Here is an 18,675-nt window from a genome sequence, read left to right on the forward strand (position 1 = left end):
CTCTGTGCCGAGCCGGGAGGGGGGGGACAGGCGGCACCCGCTGGCCTTGGTCCTGAGGCACTCGAAGCATCCGCCCGGCCAGAGCCTTGCAGCCCCCAGGCCGGGAACCCCGCGCAGGGCCGCCGGGATGCTGCTGGCTCATCCCTCGTGCAGGGAGATTCCCAGCGTGTGGGGGAGTTCTTCCCCACCCTGGAGGCCGCCTCATTCCCGGGAGCCGAGCCGGAATGGGGGGCCTGGGGTACACTGCTCATGGTGGGAATTGTGTGATGGACAGAAAGGCAGGGACGCCGGGCCTAGGTGGAGAGGCCTGCACAGTTCGCAGGAATCTCTGGAGTCGGGCACGAATTTGCGTTTGCACCTGTGTTGGCCTTCCCACAGTGCGCTGTAGCTTCCTGAGGGCGCTGTTGTCTCCTGCGCCAGGGTTTGGGACAGATGTGTATTTGGTGCACGAGTGAGTGCCCCTGCTCACTTTCTGGACGTGGCCCAGCGCCATTCAGGGTTATTTCTGTCTCTTGGCCCCTTTGCCTCCTGAACTTGGAGCCCACTTACTGCCAGCACTGGATCTTGTCAGAGCTTGCATTCCCAGCACATAGCCAGAGTCGGGCACATGACAGGCACTGAGGAAACGCTTGTTGAATGGGTGGCTGAAACCCCGAGACAGAGCCGGACCTGGCAAGGTGCAAGTGAAAGTCAGGCTGGTGGTTTTCTGCCGAACACCTGTGTCATTTGATTGAGAACATTTTGGGGCTGCCTTTTGTGAACTCGAAAAGATCAAGGTTGTTTTCCTTTAGAAAGTTTGCATCAAGGGAAAATAAGAAAAAAAGGGGGGGAACAGGTAAAAATGGATGCCCTGGGAATCCCCTCACCCCCTTTTCAACTCTTTGCTGATTGTTTTTCCCATTGCACACTTGGTCATCCTCTGTGACAAATAGGATGACATCGTTCCCTCTCTGAGGCGATCTCCCATCATCCTGATGAGACAGCCATTTGGAACAAGACAGATCAGTTCAGGTTGTTTTTTAAAAGACACCAGCCTTACACAGTGCGTGTGCCAGTCTCCTGGGAACCCGTTTTCACTTGGTCTCAAGTGGGAAGGCCCTGGTGACTGTTTCTTCTCCAGCCTTGCTCTCCAAGACGACAGTGGACTCATCTGCTCTCCAGTCAGCGAAGGGGAAAGCATTCTAGAAGTCTGGAGAGAACGGATGTGATCCGTGCTCTTGGGGCCCTGAGGATGGAGCTAAAGAAAATGATTTATTCACCAGTAGCTGTGACATAAGACAGGTTGAGATAAGTAGCAAGCAAGACATCCCAGAGCTGCTGCTGGCATCCAGAGGCGGCGGGGTGGCTTCCAACAAAAGCTCAACCCTGACTGCGGCAGAATCACCTGAGCGGGGGGCGCCCGGGCAGATCAGTCGTTAAGCATCTGACTCTTGATTTCAGCTCAGGTCACGGTCGCACAGTTCGTGAGATTGAACCCCAAGAAGGGCTCTGCGATGACAGCGTGGTGTGTGCTTAGGATTCTCTCTCTCCCTCTCTCCCTGCCCCTCCCCCACTCACTCATGCTTGGGTACGCTCGCTCACTCTCCCTCCCTTCCTCTCTCTCTCAAAATAAATAAACTTAAAAAAGAATCACCCAGGAATGACTCCTGTGCCCACACCAGAGCCCAGAATCTTCCAGGGTGGGCCTCTGACGTCAGTCTCTGTCCTGAAGCACCCCCTGGAAGATTCTGTCGTGCAGCCAGGATGGCGTCCCTGAGCCAGTGTTGTCCGTGGCTGCTTGGACTGGACTGAGAAATGGTATTCCAAGAAGACAAGACCCCAAAAGTCCCAGAGCTCCATGGGAAAATGTAGGGTGTGTCCCACAGTCCCTGTCCCGGGAGACTTGGGCAGCACTGGTGCCCCAGATGGCTCAGAGATTCGGAGTCAACAGGCAGGAGCTGAGTAATGAGCTTGCTGCAGAAGAGCCGTGGTTACCTGTCTCCAGGGGGGCCCTCAAGCACCTCATCAGCTCCTCTCCTACATGTAGAGGGGCAGAACAGGACAGAGATGTGACCCAGCAGGGGCGAGGAAGGCAGGAGCTAGCACAGGCTTCGTGGAACCCTCTCCTGGCCCACACCTCTGACTTAGAAATATACCCCCCCCAACCTCTGCCCGGTGACCAGCTTCACTGTGACTCAGAGCTCTGTGACCCTAAGGAGATGGCTGCCCCAGCCCTGGACAGGTGGGTGGTGCTGGTGAGTGTGAGGCCAGCACACCACCTGGTGGTCCGATGCAAGTGACCACAGCCTTGAACCCAGCCTCTGGCGGTCCTGGAACAATGACCAAGCCTTATGAGTTTGTTCCCACCTTATCCACGTAGGAGCCACTCGGGTAAACACGTTGTCCACCAGCTTTTTCTTGTTGGTACTATGTGTAAAAGAATTTGAGCTTGCACCGCATGCATTTTACTTATTTATTTGTTAAGTGTAGCCGTGTACTACTGCCCTGGATAGCACAGTCATAGATACATACAGAAATACAGACCTTCTAAGGGGATGAGAGCAAAGTGAACACGATTAAATTTGTTCCACATATTGATGTTACCAGATCAACCATAAAAACATGTGCTGTTTTTATTTTTTTTTAAATAATCTCTGTGCCCAGTGTGGGGCTCAAACTCATGACACCTAGGTCAGGAGTCGCGTGCTCTACTGACAAACTCAGCCTGGCACCACCTCTATATGCTGTTTTTAAAAGAAACCCATGTGAGCAAGTCTCCATTCCATTTGTTTAAAAAAAAATTCTTTAAAGGTTTATTTATTTTTGAGAGAGAGAGAGAGTGGGTGTGTGTGTGTGTGTATGTGTGAGCAGGGGAGGGTCAGAGAGAGAGGGAGACACAGAATCTGAAACAGGCTCCAGGCTCCAAGATGTCAGCACAGAGCCCAACACGAGGCTTGAACCCACAGACCTCGAGATCTCAACCTGAGCCGAAGTCAGATGCTTAACTGACTGAGCCACCCAGGCGCCCCTCCATCCCATTTATAAAGCCTTGGTGAAACCAGAGTCCCCCGGTCGGAAGGTCTGTTTATTTCAGTCCCTGGTTCTGGCGGTGTCGCAGGGAACGCCATGAGCCTCGTGACGCCACACAGACCACATGTGCAGCCGGGAGACTTCCGTTCACTCCCGCTCCCCAGGCCTGCGCTGGCTCTCGCTGAATCGGGCCCTAGGCATTCAGGGGCTGTCGGACAAGGGGAGCTTCTGGTGTGTGTGGGTGTAGACGTGTGTGTAGATGGTGCTTTTGCAGCAGACACCCGCTCCAAACACCCTTCCGAGCTCAGGGGTTATTTTGAAAAGCCGCAACTCGCACACCTCATCACCCCTCCCTTGAAGGGACAGGTTTGAGTGTGTTGGCTTAAAAGAAATTAACTAGCTGACAGACTTGCACAGTCATTTGCCATTGGGGAAAAGGAAAAGGCCTCTTGAAAGAGAATCCGCATTTCCTCCTTACTGCTGAGCCCTGAGATAACCATTGAGCCTCCCTGTCACTTCCCCAATCCCTACGAAGCATCGTAAAGCATCAGCTATGATTTTGTTTGTTTGTTTTCATTGGGCTTGACCATCGTATCCCGGGTCATGTGAAGTCCCAGCACGTGTGCAAGGCTCAGAGCAAAGCAGTGCACAGCGCCGTGTCCCTGAGCCCCTCCCGCCCCCTGGGGTACATGGCCCCTGACACACAGGCCAGCAGGAGTGTCACGGTCCTTCTGTGTACTGAGTGTCACTAAAGCCAATCCGTCCCTCAATTTTAAAGAAAAATACTTACAAGTGCAATTTGTGACCGTCTGTTCTGGCAGATCGCCTTGCTTACCCCGCTTGCAGGTCAGCCGTGGGGTTCGCTGGCAGGCACGAGCTCTGTAAATGCGCCTGCTGTTTTCAGCCTGTGTTTTATCGTTATTGGTATGTAGACACTGTATCTGTGGAATCCATTGAATTAGACATTTTCATGTTTACTGGGCACCTTCCCCCAAAAAACACCCCCCCCCAAAAAAAAGAGATCATAGAAAAAAAGTTAANCTCCCTGCTGCAGCCTCAGTCCACTTCCCTTTCTGGCTCCTCGTTCCCCGCTGCTCCCTCCCTAGGCGCTAAGAACGCTCTTCCACTTCCCACTTCCCCGGGATCTTATCATCCCCCCAGCCCCAGCTACCTGGACACTGAGACTGGCCGCCCTTGTCACCCATTCCGGGGAGCCTTCCCAGAGCCCCCCATGTCGTGCACACACACGTAAGAAGCTGTTCTCCTCCGGAATCTCCCAATGCCTCCTTTGGCTGGAGACCGGGCAGTTATGGGACGCGTCGGCGTGCGTGGGCTGTGAGCCTCTTGGATTAGGAATGCTATGATTTCCATTTCCAACCCCTCAGCACCCCTTGCACAGCAAGAACTGGGCAGGTGTTTTTGGACGAATCCATGCCTTTTTGTCTTGTGTATTGTACACAATTCTACCCACAGGCATTAATTAAGTAACTATTTGGAAGTGTGCACACATAGACCTTTACACCACTGACCTTTGTGGACTCCCCGTGTCGGTGAGGAAATGCTTCCCTAGCGGACACAGGTCCTCACCAACCTCAGTCCTCAGGAAGAGCGCCTAGTCCAGGCCAGCACCACCAGTAAGTAAGGCCCAGTCTCTGTTCCACACCCGTGGAGCAGATATGCTTGCTGCTCCCTGTGGGGCACGTGGATGCCCGGCGGCGTGGGGACCCCTCCTCACCGCGCCGTCCTCTGGGCCTGGGCACTGAGCCCGGGATGTGACAAGAGCTCGTGCACTGGGGCCCTGGCCACCCCCGCTTGCTGGTCCTGCGGCCTCCTCGGCAGGGACCTCTCTGGTAGCATTACGCCGCTCTGTTCCTTATGTGCTGGAATGAAACCTGATTTTGCACGGGCATACGGACAGCGGGGGACATGTCCCCAGCACAGGGGAGGCGTGTGGGCGTCACGGGCTCAGCATGGCCTGAGGAACCTGGCTGGCGTGACGTCTGCCCAGCCCGGTGCTCGAGGACTAGCACAACCCACAGCTCTCTAAGGTACGCAGGTTACGGGAAAAACCATCTTTAGAGGAATCCCGCGCCCCTCTGAGAGCCCTCAGGAGCCAGCAGGCCACAGTGTGCACTCACTCTGGACCAGTTCAGTGACTCACCCAAAAAGCAAACATCGAAATACTCAACACTTTGTGTAACATTTAATATTTTAACAGTGAGCAAACAAACCTTTCAGTGGGGAAGGGGGAAGCTTTCCCTTCCTTTCGTGGCTCTGACCCTGAGGAGTGAAGGGAGCCCCGCAGGGGAAGTGCTCAGCCGCTCTTGTGGGCGGAGGCGGCTTTGCAAGTGGCCCCCACCTGAGTGTTTGCCATGGGTGGAAGGCGCGGGGCTGGCCCTGGGTCGCAGCCACCGCCACTTCTAGGGACCCTGTGCCTCTGCGTCGAGTGTTTTAAGCAACTTTTAACTTCCTTTCCTCGTGTACATCTGCTTTCATAACCAGAAAGTTCTCCAGATTTTGTAATTCTGGGAATCTCCTTTTTGCTGAAACAGGCCAGAAGCAAGTACGGCATTGGGTGGGACTCCAGATGGTGCCCCGCGTGCACATGCGCGAAGCCACCGACCCGGTGCTGGAGGGAGACAGAAATAAACACCCAGCACGGTGGCCGGGCTCCAGGAGTATTTTCTCTGTGGCCTCCGTCTCCCTGAATCGCTCTTTCTCTGTAATCAGATCTGCTGCGTGTTAAGGAACACACCTGCAATCCGTTTTACCCTTCATGTTCCAACTTGGTGAGAGCGTTTCACAAGCATTTTCCATATTCTGCTCTAGGGCCCTCCCTCCGCCCAGAGGTGCCCACGAGTCATGCCAGGGAGCCCCGGGCCCCTCCTGATGTCCGGTGAGGCATCAGCCACCCTGCCGCAGCCGCACCCGCACTCAAGAGGCCCGCAGGCCCCGCCCCAGAGCCCTTGCGCCGGAGCTGCTTCCCCCCGGCCTGTCCAGCCATAGCCCTGGAGGGACACCGCGGCCAGGAGCCGCTCCCCGGACCCAGGTCAGTTCGCGGGGGCTGCTGTCCACCTCGCAGGCACTGTGGGAACGCGCCCCGCCCACCCTCGTGCCCTCCCCGGCCCTCAGCCGGGAGAGACGGGAGTAAGCATGGGGACATGTCCGTTCTTGGCCAGACTTCCCCAGAAAAGGAAGTCACCTACTTCTCTGACCAGAAGACTTCCTTGAACCGTGACCTTTTTATATTCCCCTGTTGGCAGAGGAGGAAAGTTCATCCCAGCCAGGCCAGGTGCCCGTCCGGCTGTCCTGGGGGTGCCGGGCCCAGCTGGAGGAAGTGCTTCCCCCTCTACCCTCCCCGGCTTCTGGAAACCTCTTATAAACCACGGGCCCTCATGGGTCTCACTAAACCCTGCTCTTTTATTAACTGTCCACAACTGGCTTATGACACTTTTTCCACCTTGTTAATTTTGAAAGAATTTGGATAATTTATTAAGTTGCCACTTCATAGCACTCCGTACTATTTTAGCTTTCATTCCTTCACGTTTTAACCGTCCAGTTAATTAAAAGCATATTTTAGGTTACTTTGTAAGTAACTTCTCACAGTCGTGCTCTCCACCAGTATTTACGGACTACTCTCTGAAGCCTAAATTTTGAGCAAGTGTCGTTAGACAGATCTGCACAGCCACATCTTTCCTGAAAAAGCAAGAGCTTCATTTTAAAAAGAGCCCTCATGGAAACGACTTTCACTGACTGCGGCCCAATGTGAATTTGGCCTGTTGAAGCAAACCGATGAGCTGCCACTGCGCCTCGGGGTCTCAAGGTGGCTTCCACGGGCCATGTCCGTAGCGCACTCACTAGGGAACGGTCCCCAGCCGTTCGTCTGAGCCTTCGCGCTCTCTTTACCGCCCGCTGGGTGTGTTGCGTGTTTCTGCCCGCGTGTGGTGCCAGTTCCTTGAATTCACAACTTTCGGTGTGTGTCACACAGGCTTCTCCTCACCTGAAGGACCGGGGGCCGCGAAGGGCCCCTCCACGCTCCCCCTGCGACCTCTCCGTACGGTTGGGAACAGGAGCACCCGGGGCCCCCCCCACCGCCCCCCCCACNCTTCACACCAGCAGCTTCCGGAAGGCGGTGCTGCCCGTCCTGAGTTTTCCTGAGCTGACTCACCCCACCTCCTTCTGTAGCAGGTGAGCGGCTCTGCTTCTCTCGCTAGACGTCTAGGTAAGTGTGTTTCCCCAGATTGGGGGGCACCTTTATTACCCCCACCCCACTCGCTCCTGCTGTCTCGTGCCCACACCCGCTTGGCAGCCCTGTGCAGCTCTGCGCACCGGCGTTAAATATAATATTCCTGTGTGACACAGGGCAGGTTTTCTTTGGAGTTTTCTTTCTGTCACGGGGAGCGCATACCAGTGCTTTCGGTTAAAGCAGGAAAAACTGGTCCTGAGGGTTCAAGGAGGGAAAGTGCCATGGTTCCACGCACCTGTCTGCTCCCCCCACCCCAGTCAGCAGGGCCAGACCCCCCTCCCTGGCCTGTCTTCCCCGCCCCCCCTGCTCTCCACTCTCGCTCTCGCTGCGCTGCTGCCGCTGGTGGACAGGGAAGCCAGTCGGGGGAGGGGAATGAGCGGAGAGGCAGCAGCATGCGCACCCAGACCAGAGGACCCCTGCGTGGTGTTTACCCCAGGTCAGCCAGTCGCTGAGGGTGCATCTCGGGAGGAGACGAGGTCACTTGCCAGGAGCCCCTTCTCTGCTAGCGGCCAGAGCAGAGCTGGGTCAGCGCAGCAGGCAGGAGAGGTGGGGGGTCGCGGCGGGAGGGCTGGTGTCTGAGGGGAGTCTCCCGGCCCCCAGGTGCACCCCGCGGGCACAGAGATGGGGGCGCTCAGGCAGCTGGCACTCCTGCTCTGGAAGAACTACACCGTGCAGGTGGGTGCACGCCGGGGTGCGCCGGGCCCCGGGAAGGGCGGCCCCAGGGAGGGCGCCGTGACCCCCGCTGGCTGCGTCCCCCCTTCCCCTTCCAGAAGCGCCGGGTCCTGGTCACCGTCCTGGAGCTCCTCCTGCCCCTGCTCTTCTCGGGGATCCTGATCTGGCTCCGCTTGAAGATCCAGTCGGAAAACGTGCCCAATGCCACCATCTACCCCGGCCAGTCCATCCAGGAGCTGCCCCTGTTCTTCAATTTCCCCCCTCCCGGTGACACCTGGGAGCTCGCCTACGTCCCATCCCACAGCGACGCCGTGAAGACCATCACGGAGACGGCACGGAGGGCATTGGTCATCAATATGAGAGGTGAGGTGTCCTCTGGACCCCGTTGTGCCAGGTTGGGGGGCTCGGGTCTGGGGGAGCAGCCCCGGCCGGCTGGAGGGTCACTCGTCCTGAAATGGGGAACAGGCTTGTGAGGGCCAAGTGGAGCCACGTGTGTGCCTGTGGCAGCAGCACGGGTGCCGGAACCGCCCCCGTCACTCGCGGTGGCCGCAGCACAGCTTTTCAGTCACGAGGGCGAGGTGCACCGTGAGGGTGCGGGACGTGGCTGCGGGGGGACAGCGCTAGGGGGCGTCGGGAGGCCTGCCAAGGGACACTCCAGTGCGCGTGCTGTCCCTTCCCTCCCTCTCTGCTTTATCCCTTCCCAGCCTCTCGACTTAGGCACGTAACCCTCAGGGAGGGGCCCTTGGCCCTCACTGGGTGACAACGGGGAAGCCCTTCGTGTGGAGTGGGGTCTGATGACGGAGAAACCTTGTGACCCATTACGTTAGCGCCCACTCGTCTCTCCGCGACCCCCCACCGCCTCCCGCACGGGGTCAGGGGTGGGGGTGCCGGGGTCCTCTGCCACTGGTCTCTCTGCCCAAAACGAAAGCCTCCCTGACCCGGAGGGCAGGACAAGCCCGAGAGAAACGTGTCTGTGTGCGGTCTTTTCTCCGAACGTGACCCGCAGCGGCCAGAGTGCTGAGGGGAGCGGGCGCTCGGGCAGCTCACGGCTCTCCCACAGCCCGGGGCTTCCGCTCGGAGAAGGACTTTGAGGACTACATCAGGTATGACAACCGCTCCTCCAACGTGCTGGCTGCCGTGGTGTTCGAGCACGCCTTCAACCACAGCGGGGAGCGCCTGCCGCTGGCGGTGAGGACCCTCCCCAAAACAAGCCCAGAGGCACTCTGCCCGCCAGGGAGACGACACCGGCCTTGCTGCCGGGCCAGGTCTCCATCACAGTCCCCTCGAGGGTGCCCTGGTGCCGCTAGCCTGGCAGGCTGCACGGTGGAGGAAGCCTGAAGGAGGCAGCCACGTTGCAGACTTTCATTCCCCCCGCGTCTCCAGGCCTCTGTGCACAGATAGGGCAGGTGGGAAAGGACACATGGGACTAGCCCTCACCGGCGTTAGAATTTTGGCCATCTAGTTAAACAAACAAAAGGAAGTCCTTTGCCTGTCTGATGGCTTTGCCTGTCCGATGGCATTCAGACCCGAAGACCAGTTCCCAGAGCAGCACTTCGGCAGCCCTCCGCTGNGTGCCAAGCTCCTCTAGGGACACAGGGAGTTGGGGCGGCGAGAACCCCCAGGGGGCGCAGCTGTGGGGCAGGGCCACACGCTCTGACTCTCCAGGACCCTGTGGATGTTGGTGGGGGGTGGGAGAGGTGGCGAGTTCATGGCCACGAGCCTCCTGATCGGGCTCTTGTTTGGCACGCGTCTTTGCTTCTGTGTGTGGATCCCTCAGCGCCGGTGGTTTTGTCCTTGATCCCACAGGTGAGATACCACTTACGATTCAGTTACGCGCGAAGAAATCACATGTGGACACAAACAGGCTCCTTTTTCCTGAAAGAGACCGAGGGCTGGCACACCACTTCCCTTTTTCCACTGTTCCCAAACCCAGGACCGAGGGAACCCGCGTCCCCCGACGGTGGAGAACCTGGTGAGAAGCCCTGGCAACGGCCACGATCCCTTACTGGGCCACTGACCGGTGGGGATCGCGGGGGTCGCTCCTTGCCCTTCTTGGCAGAAGTACTCTGAAAGGGGCATTTGATCTTCTTCCTTGGAGAAGGAAGGAAATGTCTGGGAAAACTAGGCTCCAAAAGGTTCAACACTCTCAGGGCAGCAAAGGCTGTCTCCTTGTTTCCCGGGGGACACGTGCTCCCGAAGGAACCCTCTGTTTCAGTCAGTTTGCATCGAACCCGTGGGTTTGACTTCACACTTCGCTTCTCTCCCTGGCTTCTGCCGTGTACAGTTTAATGGGCGCTGTAAGCCGTGTGGTCCTTGAGTAATTGTCCAGGGTTCAAGTGCGTCCATGGGGTGCTTGCAGAAGCTCCATCTTGGCTAGTTGTGCCCAGTCTGTGCGTGTGTTGGTCTGTCCCGTGTGGCCTTGGCAGGCAGGCAGTTGGGGTGCTGTCTCCGAGGAAGCCCGGTTGCATCCTGGAATGGACTGGAGCCAAGGGCGAGCAGGGAACAGCTGGGGGTCCGTGGGTTCCTGGAGGTGGCACGGGTGCTGCAGAGAACACAGGCTTCCACGGTGTGGAGGAGGTGGAGCGACGCTGGGCGTGCTGGAGGTGTTCCTGGAAAGACCCAGGAATGTCCCTGAATGAAGCTCCAGGGGGCAGGAGGAAGGGAGGGGGCGGCCGCACCCACCGCCTGGGGCCTGGACTGTTCTGTGTGGGGACGCTTTCCTGTGTTTGGAAGCAGCAGGGGAAAGACCAGCAAACTGCACCAGGTGCAAACTTGAAATGTGCCAAAAAAGGAAAAGACAGAACACCAATTATTTTGTTTTGTTTTTTGTTTTTTTCCAAGATTTTACTTAACTTCAGGTCAGTTAACATATGGTGTAGTATTGGGTTCAGGAGTAGAACCCAGCAATCCATCTCCTACGTAGGACGCCCCATGCCCGTTCCAACATGTGCCCTCTTTATGCCCATCACCCATCCAGTCCATCTCCCGGCCTCCCCCCAGCAGCCCTCAGTTTGTTCTCTATTGTTGAGTCTCTTATGCTTTGTTTCCATCTCTGTTTTTATCTTATTTTATTTTTCCTTCTCTTCTACTTTCATCTGTTTAGTTTTTTAAATGCCACATGTGAGTGCAATTGTATTTGTCACTCTCTGACTGACTTGTTTGTTTAGCATAATTCCGACTAACCTCATCCACACAGTTGCAGATGGCAAGATTTCCTTTCTTTTGATAGCTGAATAATAGTCCAGTGTGTGTATGTATACACCACGTCTTCTTTATCCATTCATTCATCGATGGACATTTGGACTCTTTCCATACTTTGGCTCTTGTCCACAGTGATGCTATAAATGCTGGGGTGGGTGTGTCCCTTCGACACAGCACACCCGTATCCCTTGGATAAATACCTAGTAGTGCAATTGCTGGGTCGTAGGGCAGTTCTACTGTTAATTTTCAAGGAGCCTCCATACTATTTTCCAGAGCGGCTGCACCGGTTTGCATGCCCACCATCAGTGCAAGAGGGATCCTTTCTCCGCACCCCCACCAACATGTTTGTTGTTGCTTGAGTTGTTCATTTTCACCATTCTGACAGGTGTGAGGTGGTGTCTCCTTGTGGTTTTGATTTGTATTTCCCTGATGATGAATGATGTTGAGCATCTTTTCCTGTGTCTGTTAGCCATCTGGATTTTTTTTTTTTTTTTTTGGAGAAATGTCTGTTCATGTCCTTTACCCATTTTTTCACTGGATTATTTGGTTTTTTGGGCGTTGAGTTTGATAAGTTATTTATAGATTTTGGATACTAGCCCTTTATCTGAAATGTTATTTGCAAACATCTCCCATTCCGTCAGTTGCCTTTTAGTTTTGTCGATGGTTTCCTTCACTGTGCAGAAGATTTTTAACTTGAGCAAGTCCCAAGAGTTCATTTTTGCTTTCTTTGGCGACATGTCTAATAAGAAGTTGCTCCGTCAGGGGCGCCTGGGTGGCTTAGTCGGTTAAGCATCCGACTTTCGCTTAGGTCATGATCTCGCGGTTTGTGGGTTCGAGCCCCCGCATCGGGCTCTGTGCTGACTGCTAGCTCAGAGCCTGGAGCCTATTTCAGAGTCTGTATCTCCCTCTCTCTCTGACCCTCCCCTGCTCACGCTGTCTCTCTCTCTTTCTCCTAGAAATAAATAAAAATTAAAAAAAAAAAAAAAAGTTGCTCCGCCAAAGGCTAAAGAGGTTTTTGCCCTCATTCTCTAGGATTTTGATGTTTCCCATCTCACATTTAGGTCTTTTATCCATTTTGAATTTGTTTTTGTGTCTGGTGTAAAAAAGTGGTCCAGGTTCATTCTTCTGCCTGTCGCTGTCCAATTTTCCCAGTACCACTTCCTGAAGAAACTGTCTTTTTTCCATTGGAAATGCTTTCCTGCTTTGTCAAGATTAGTTGGCCATATAGTTATGAGTCCATTTCCAGGTTTTCTATCCTTTTCCATTGATCTAAGTGTCTACTTTTGTGCCAGTACACACATAACAATACCAATGTTACAAGCAAGCAGGAGCCTGGGGAAAATATTTCAGCAGGTGACAGGGGTCCACATATTATTATGTTAAGGACTCATTAGTCCACACCAGTTACAAGCACATGAAGACCCCAAGGTGTGGAAGGGACATGGCCCGGCACACAGTGCGCCCTCAGCATCCTCAGCCTGGGCTCTGCCCCAGCCCCATGTCCACACCTCAGACCCACTGAGTCCTTGATGGGAATTCAGCCTCTGGAATAGTCAGAAAGGAGGAGGAGGTGCCCACGGGCTTTGTTTATGGTCACAGACCTATTGGCAGTAGGAAAAGATTGATGACAGGGTGACGCCTCCATTCCTCAGAGCGCAGAACAGCCCCAGAAGTTGTGGTGACAAAGACAGGGTGACGCGACAGAGCCTCACAGCGGCAGTGTGATGTGATAAGTCCAGCATCCCAGGGCCTTGCCCCTCACCCACCCCGGGGCGCTACTCCCCCGGCCTCAGTGGCTCTGTCTGTCCGATGGAGACTCAGTCAGCTGTTCTGCAGGCTTGTTGTGAAGAACTGAACCCCCAGCCTGCGCCGCATGGGTGTTGTTAACTGAGCACCTGCTCGTACAGCCTCAGAAGACTTGAACCTGAGGGCTCGTGGCATCCCCCGTGCTGGGCTGCAGTCTTCTCTGTTCCCTCGGGGCTGGCCGCAGGCTGCTGGCAGCTCTGTGTACAGTGCAGGGCATTGGGTCGTGTTCTCAATGTCACTGTACCTTATGAAGGAGGGTGCCCTCTCCGTCCTCGGGGACTCAGGCTGCCTTGTACTCTCCTGAGGCCTGCTCTCCCTACGCCCCCTCCCAGACCAGGCTCTGGACTGAAACCCTTGTCCCCAGTCTGCCACTCTTCCCGGGCCCTTCTCACTGGAAGGATTTTATTACTGACCACTTGGAGGGGGCCGGGAAGGGCCAGCAGAGAGAGCACAGGCGCACGAAGGCCTTTGGGCTGTGATGTCTGCCTCCTTTGTGGCGCTCGCGGGGCTGGATGGAATGGAAGCTGCAGGTCAGCAGGCTTCCGATAGCAGCTGATTACTGTTGATTGGCCTGGTGGACCTGGTGTCGTCACAGGGGTCCTTCAAGGTGGACGAGGGAGGCGGGAGGGAGGGTCCGAGAGACACCGCCCGGCTATCATTGGGGGTGAGGGTAGGGGCCACGAGCCGGAGCCGAGGGCGGCCCCTGCAAGCTAGAAGACCGGGGACAGCGTAGGAGTGTGAGGCGGTGCCGCTCCATGGCCACGTTCACCAGGGAGACCCTGGTGCAGCTCGGGGCCCGCGGCCCTGGGAGCGGTGCCCGTGATGTGGCTCTTCTGACGTGAGTCCGCCCACGAGCAGGAATGTCCTGTGCTCCGCACCCAGGGTACATCCGAGAAGGCTTCCTGGCGGTGCAGCACGCGGTGGACAGGGCCATCATGCAGTACCACGCCAACGCCACCACGCACCAGCTGTTCGGGAAGCTCACGGTGATCGCCAAGAGGTTCCCTTACCCGCCCTTCATCTCCGACCCCTTCCTCGTGGCCATCCAGTACCAGCTGCCCCTGCTGCTCATGCTGAGCTTCACGTACAGCTCACTCACCATCATCCGGGCCGTCGTGCAAGAGAAGGAGAGGAAGCTGAAGGTACCTGTCCAGGCGGGTCAGGTGCTGGCGCCGCGCCACCGCAGGGTGTGGGCCAAACACCCGCCGTGGTGCTGGCGGCCTCAGGGCTTCTGTGAAGTCAAGCCCAGCACATCTAGACCTTTCAAACCCCGATAAAGCGCCGCTGTTAGTGTGCTGTGTGCCCTGGCCTCAAACTTCGGAAAGACCGTAGTTCGGATGTGCTGGGGCAAGTGAGATACAGCATTGAAACTAATTTCACTGCCTTCTCTTAACTTTTTTTGCTGTGGCTACTATAAAACTCTAAGTTCTTTTAAGTTTATTTTTGAGAGAGAGAGAGAGAGAGAAAGAACGTGTGCATGCGAGCGAGTAGGGGAGGGGCAGAGAAAAGGAGAGAGAGAATCCCAAACAGGCTTCATGCTGACAGTGCAGAGTCTGATGCAGGGCTCGAACTACAAGCCTCAGGATCATTACCTGACTGAAATCAAGAGGCAGACGCTCAACCGAGCCGCCCAGGCACTCACTAAAGCTCTATATGCGCGGTCACCTTCCGTTTCTGCTGCGCAGATGACTCTAGAGACAAACAGCCTTGCGGCATGGGCTTCACGGAAGGCCCTTCACTCTGCACACACCGGGACTGCTGTGGGCGTGGACCGCCAGGCTCAGGGGAGGGGGGTTAAGGAGCAGGGAAAGCGTCACTGCTAGAGAATGTCCTTGCCGTAATTGAGAACCCTTGTGTGATAGCGTCACCTGTAACCTCATCCTGAGGATGCGCCCAGAGGTGCCCAGACGCTGTGGAAAGTTCTAGCAGCACCTGCAGGGCCAGTGCATTGGTACTTGGCGTATTCAGTGACGCCACACTTGCAATCACTGAGCCCGTAAGGTGCACGTGCAGGCGGCTGGGAGAGGGGACAGGGGTGCTGTCCACTTGGGCACCGCAAATAACAGTAGCGAAGTGGGGTGACGTGGGTGCGGTTATCGGCACACGTGAAACAGCTCACAAACAAATGTTTGTGCCCACAGATACGTGGCTAAAGCCATCGTGGTGGAATGTTGAATCGGAGTGGAGGGCGGGGAGCACGCTGGGTGAGGGGAGAGGGAGGAGGAGGGCAGGGGATGACGGCGCAGAGGGACGGTCCTCTGTCCCTGGCCGGTGCGTGCAAGCATGCGCCCGGGCGCCCCTGCGTGGCCGGTGCACACCACGTGCAGCCCTGCAGCCCGAGTGCAGATGAGTCAGCGTGGCCCTCTCCCCAGGAGTACATGCGGATGATGGGGCTCAGCGGCTGGCTGCACTGGAGCGCCTGGTTCCTCCTCTTCTTCCTCCTCCTCCTCGTAGCTGTCTCCTTCATCACTCTGCTCTTCTGCATCAAGGTGAGTGTGGCCTCGCCAGGAGCGTGGCGCTGGGGTGGACGGGAGCAGGGCCGAGGCACCCCAGGTGCCCCCAGCCTCAGCTCCGTGTTTGGGGGGACGGGGGGGCGGCCCTTCTCCCACCCTCTCCACTCTCCTTGGAGGCTGGGAACGCTTAAGGTCTTCCTGGTTTGTCCCCACCTTCCCCGCCACGACCTGCCCGTGTGTGACCGTGGACGCCACAACGTGCAGGTGAAGAAGGACGTGGCTGTGCTCGCTCACAGTGACCCCTCGCTCGTGCTGGTTTTCCTGCTGTGCTTCGCCACCGCCTCCATCTCCTTCAGCTTCATGGTCAGCACCTTCTTCAGCAAAGGTGAGCCGTCCTGCCCCCGGACCCGCAGGCTGGAGGGGCTGTGCTCTGTGCCTTCACCCGTCCTCGGGCATCGGCCGCCTCCTGAATCAGGCCGTCTCTTCCCTGAGCCCCGGCGCGTCCCAGTCTTGCTCTCCTGCCCGAGTCGTGTCATGGCCACCAAAAGCTGTCCCTGGTGGGTGCCCGGCGGTCCCTGCGCAGTTTCTCTTCATTTACCTGCGCTCTGGTCTGAGGATCGTGTGTTTTGTCAGCGCCACAAAATCCCACTCACACGCTGACCCCGTTTGGTCTCCGTGATTGCGTCCCCGTGTCCCCCTAGGTGTCTGCTGGAGCCTCTCACTTCATCCTTGTCTCTTTTTCCTCTCCTGTTGTGGCAAAATACACCTAACGGGCAGTTTACCACCATAACCATGTTTGCACACAGTCGAGTGGACCCCACACTGTGGTGTGACCCATCCCAACACCCACCCCAGAGCTCTTCCATCTCCCCAGACTGAATCTCTGTCCGCCTACCACTGACTCTCCACCCTCCCCCCGCCTCCTCCTCACCCCCTCTCCTCTCCACCCCCCCACCGTCCACCTTCTGTGTCTGTGGAGGCTGCGAATCGCGTGAGCGGAATCACACACGCTCCTCGGCTTGTGCCTGATCCTCTCAGCACGCAGGCGCCCTCAGGGGTCATGCAGCCACCGCGGGGGGGCTGGGACTTCCTCCCCTTGGAAGGCTGACTGATGTTCTGTTGTGCGGAGGGGCCTGGTCCACCCATCCACGCACACGCGGGTGCTTCCACGTTCTAGCGCTTGTGAATCGCGCTGCCGTGACCATGCGTGTGCAAGCTCCTCTCCGAGACCCCGCCTCCAGTTCTTGGGGGCATGGGCCCAGAAGTGGGGGTTCCGCGTCATCCACTGACTCTGCTTAGTACCGCGCTACTCTACGTTCCCGCCTGCGCGCGGCTTCCCCTCATCCTGGCCAGCACTCTTCATTTTCTGATTTGGGGGGTGGTTCCTTTTTAAAGTTTATGTATTTATTTTGAGAGAAAGTGGGGGGGGGGCAGAAAGAGAGAGAAAAAGAGAGAATCTGCCCACGAAGCATGGAGCCCAACGTGGGGCTTGATCCCAAGACCCTGGGATCCTGAACAGAACCCCAATTAGAAGTCAAATGCTCAACCGACTGAGGCGCTCAGGTGCCCTGTGGGGTGTTTGGGTAGAGGCCGTGCCGGTGGGTGTCAGGTGGTATCTCTCCTTCGTGTCTCGACTTCTCTTTCACACTTGCAGGAATCTTTGCGCTGATTCTGTAGGACTTCTCTGCAAGCTGCCTTCCAATTCCCTGGTTGTCTCTTTGTGTGTGCTTTGGAATGTTCTAAAATCCCTTGAGATTTCATTTCCCTGACTGTATTTATCTTTTATCAAGTATGCACTTGATTCTTTTTTAAAAAAATGTTTATTTTTGACAGAGAGAGAGAGAAAAAGAGAGAGAAAACAAGTGGGGAGGGGCAGAAAGAGAGCGAGACACAGAATCTGAAGCAGACTCCAGCCTCCAAGCTGTCAGCACAGAAGCTGACAAAGGGCTCGAACCTACGAACTGTGAGGTCATGTCCTGATCCCAAGTTGGACGCTTAACCGCCTGGGCCACCCAGGCGCCCCTGATGTCAATTGTAAAGTTCAAGGTTTCACGCCAAAATGGGATTTTACATACTTGAATCTAACACTGTGAACATGATGGCTTCCCAGCACTAAATCTCTTAGGAGACTGGTGATCATATTACCCAGTGAGAGTTTTTCCTGTATGTTGCATAATAAAATGTATGTACCCTTGAAAGATCCACATAGCTCAACAAGCAATATTTTCCACACGACCAGTGCGTCACGTTACGAAATCATGCACGAGTCATAGCCCATTCAGAGTGCAAGATAGATGGGCAGACTTAAGAGTGTCAAAAGTTCTTTGGTCAGTTTGAGCCCATGTGGCACCTGACTTTAAGGGTCACCTGGGTGGCTCAGTCGGTTAAGCGTCCAACTTTGGCTCAGGTCATGATCTCACGGTTCGTGGGTTCGAACTCCGAGTCGGGCTCTGTGCTGACAGTTCAGAGCCTGGACCCTGTCTTCAGATTCTGTGTCTCCCTCTCTCTCTGGCCCTCCTCTGCTCACGCTGTCTCTCTATCTCTCTTAAAAATAAATAAAAAAAAAAAAGAAACAACCACCTGAATAGCACTGTCTCAGAAACAAGTATCCAGAAGTATCTGAGAAGGCTGTTAAAATTCCTCTTCCTTTTCCAACTACTTGTCTGGGTGAAGGCAGTTTTTTTCATGGGCGTCTCCCAAAACAGTGTAATGTAGGAGGGTGAACGTAGAGCAGATAGCAGACTCCAGCTCCAATCTCTTAAATCAGACATTACAGACGTTTGCAAAACCGTAACACAACGCTACCTTTCTCACTAAATTGTCAGAAATATAGTTGAGTTTTAGAAAAATATTCAAGCTAACTTATAGCGGGTTCATTATTATTAGAAGTCTTTAGGGGCAGCTGGGTGGCTCCGTCCTGGGGCTCGGGGAGGGGAGGGACGGACTTACCCCTTAGTTNATCCTCTCTCCATCTACAGCCAACATGGCAGCAGCCATAGGCGGCTTCCTCTACTTCTTCACGTACATCCCATACTTCTTTGTGGCCCCCCGATACAACTGGATGACCCTCAGCCAGAAGCTCCTGTCCTGCCTCCTGTCCAATGTCGCCATGGCGATGGGGGCCCAGCTCATGGGCAAATTTGAAGCGAAAGGTGAGTATTTTCCTTCTCATGAGCTGCCCTTGCGCTGTGGGTTACTAGGAAAGCACAGGGCCAGCAGCGGCTCTAGCTCCCAGCGGGGCTCCCCAGCGAGCAGGGCGGCGGGGGGTGGGGCGGGGCAGGCACTCCC

General features: G+C 55.9%; 1 protein-coding gene across 1 annotated transcript in view; it reads left to right on the plus strand.

Moving 5' to 3' along the window:
* Positions 1-7,114: 7,114 nt before the first annotated feature.
* Positions 7,115-18,675, plus strand: part of ABCA3 (ATP binding cassette subfamily A member 3) — a 35,189-nt gene continuing 23,628 nt past the window's right edge. The window contains 9 exon segments of the mRNA XM_077762615.1: positions 7,115-7,197; positions 7,856-7,930; positions 8,026-8,290; positions 8,988-9,115; positions 9,734-9,899; positions 13,817-14,076; positions 15,307-15,423; positions 15,652-15,772; positions 18,366-18,539. Coding sequence (XP_077618741.1) covers positions 7,877-7,930; positions 8,026-8,290; positions 8,988-9,115; positions 9,734-9,899; positions 13,817-14,076; positions 15,307-15,423; positions 15,652-15,772; positions 18,366-18,539 — 1,285 coding nt within the window. The 5' untranslated portion in view covers positions 7,115-7,197; positions 7,856-7,876.

This window comes from Crocuta crocuta, unplaced genomic scaffold, assembly GCF_008692635.1.
Source record: "Crocuta crocuta isolate KB4526 unplaced genomic scaffold, BGI_CrCroc_1.0 scaffold234, whole genome shotgun sequence".
Classification (NCBI taxonomy): Eukaryota; Metazoa; Chordata; class Mammalia; order Carnivora; family Hyaenidae; genus Crocuta; species Crocuta crocuta.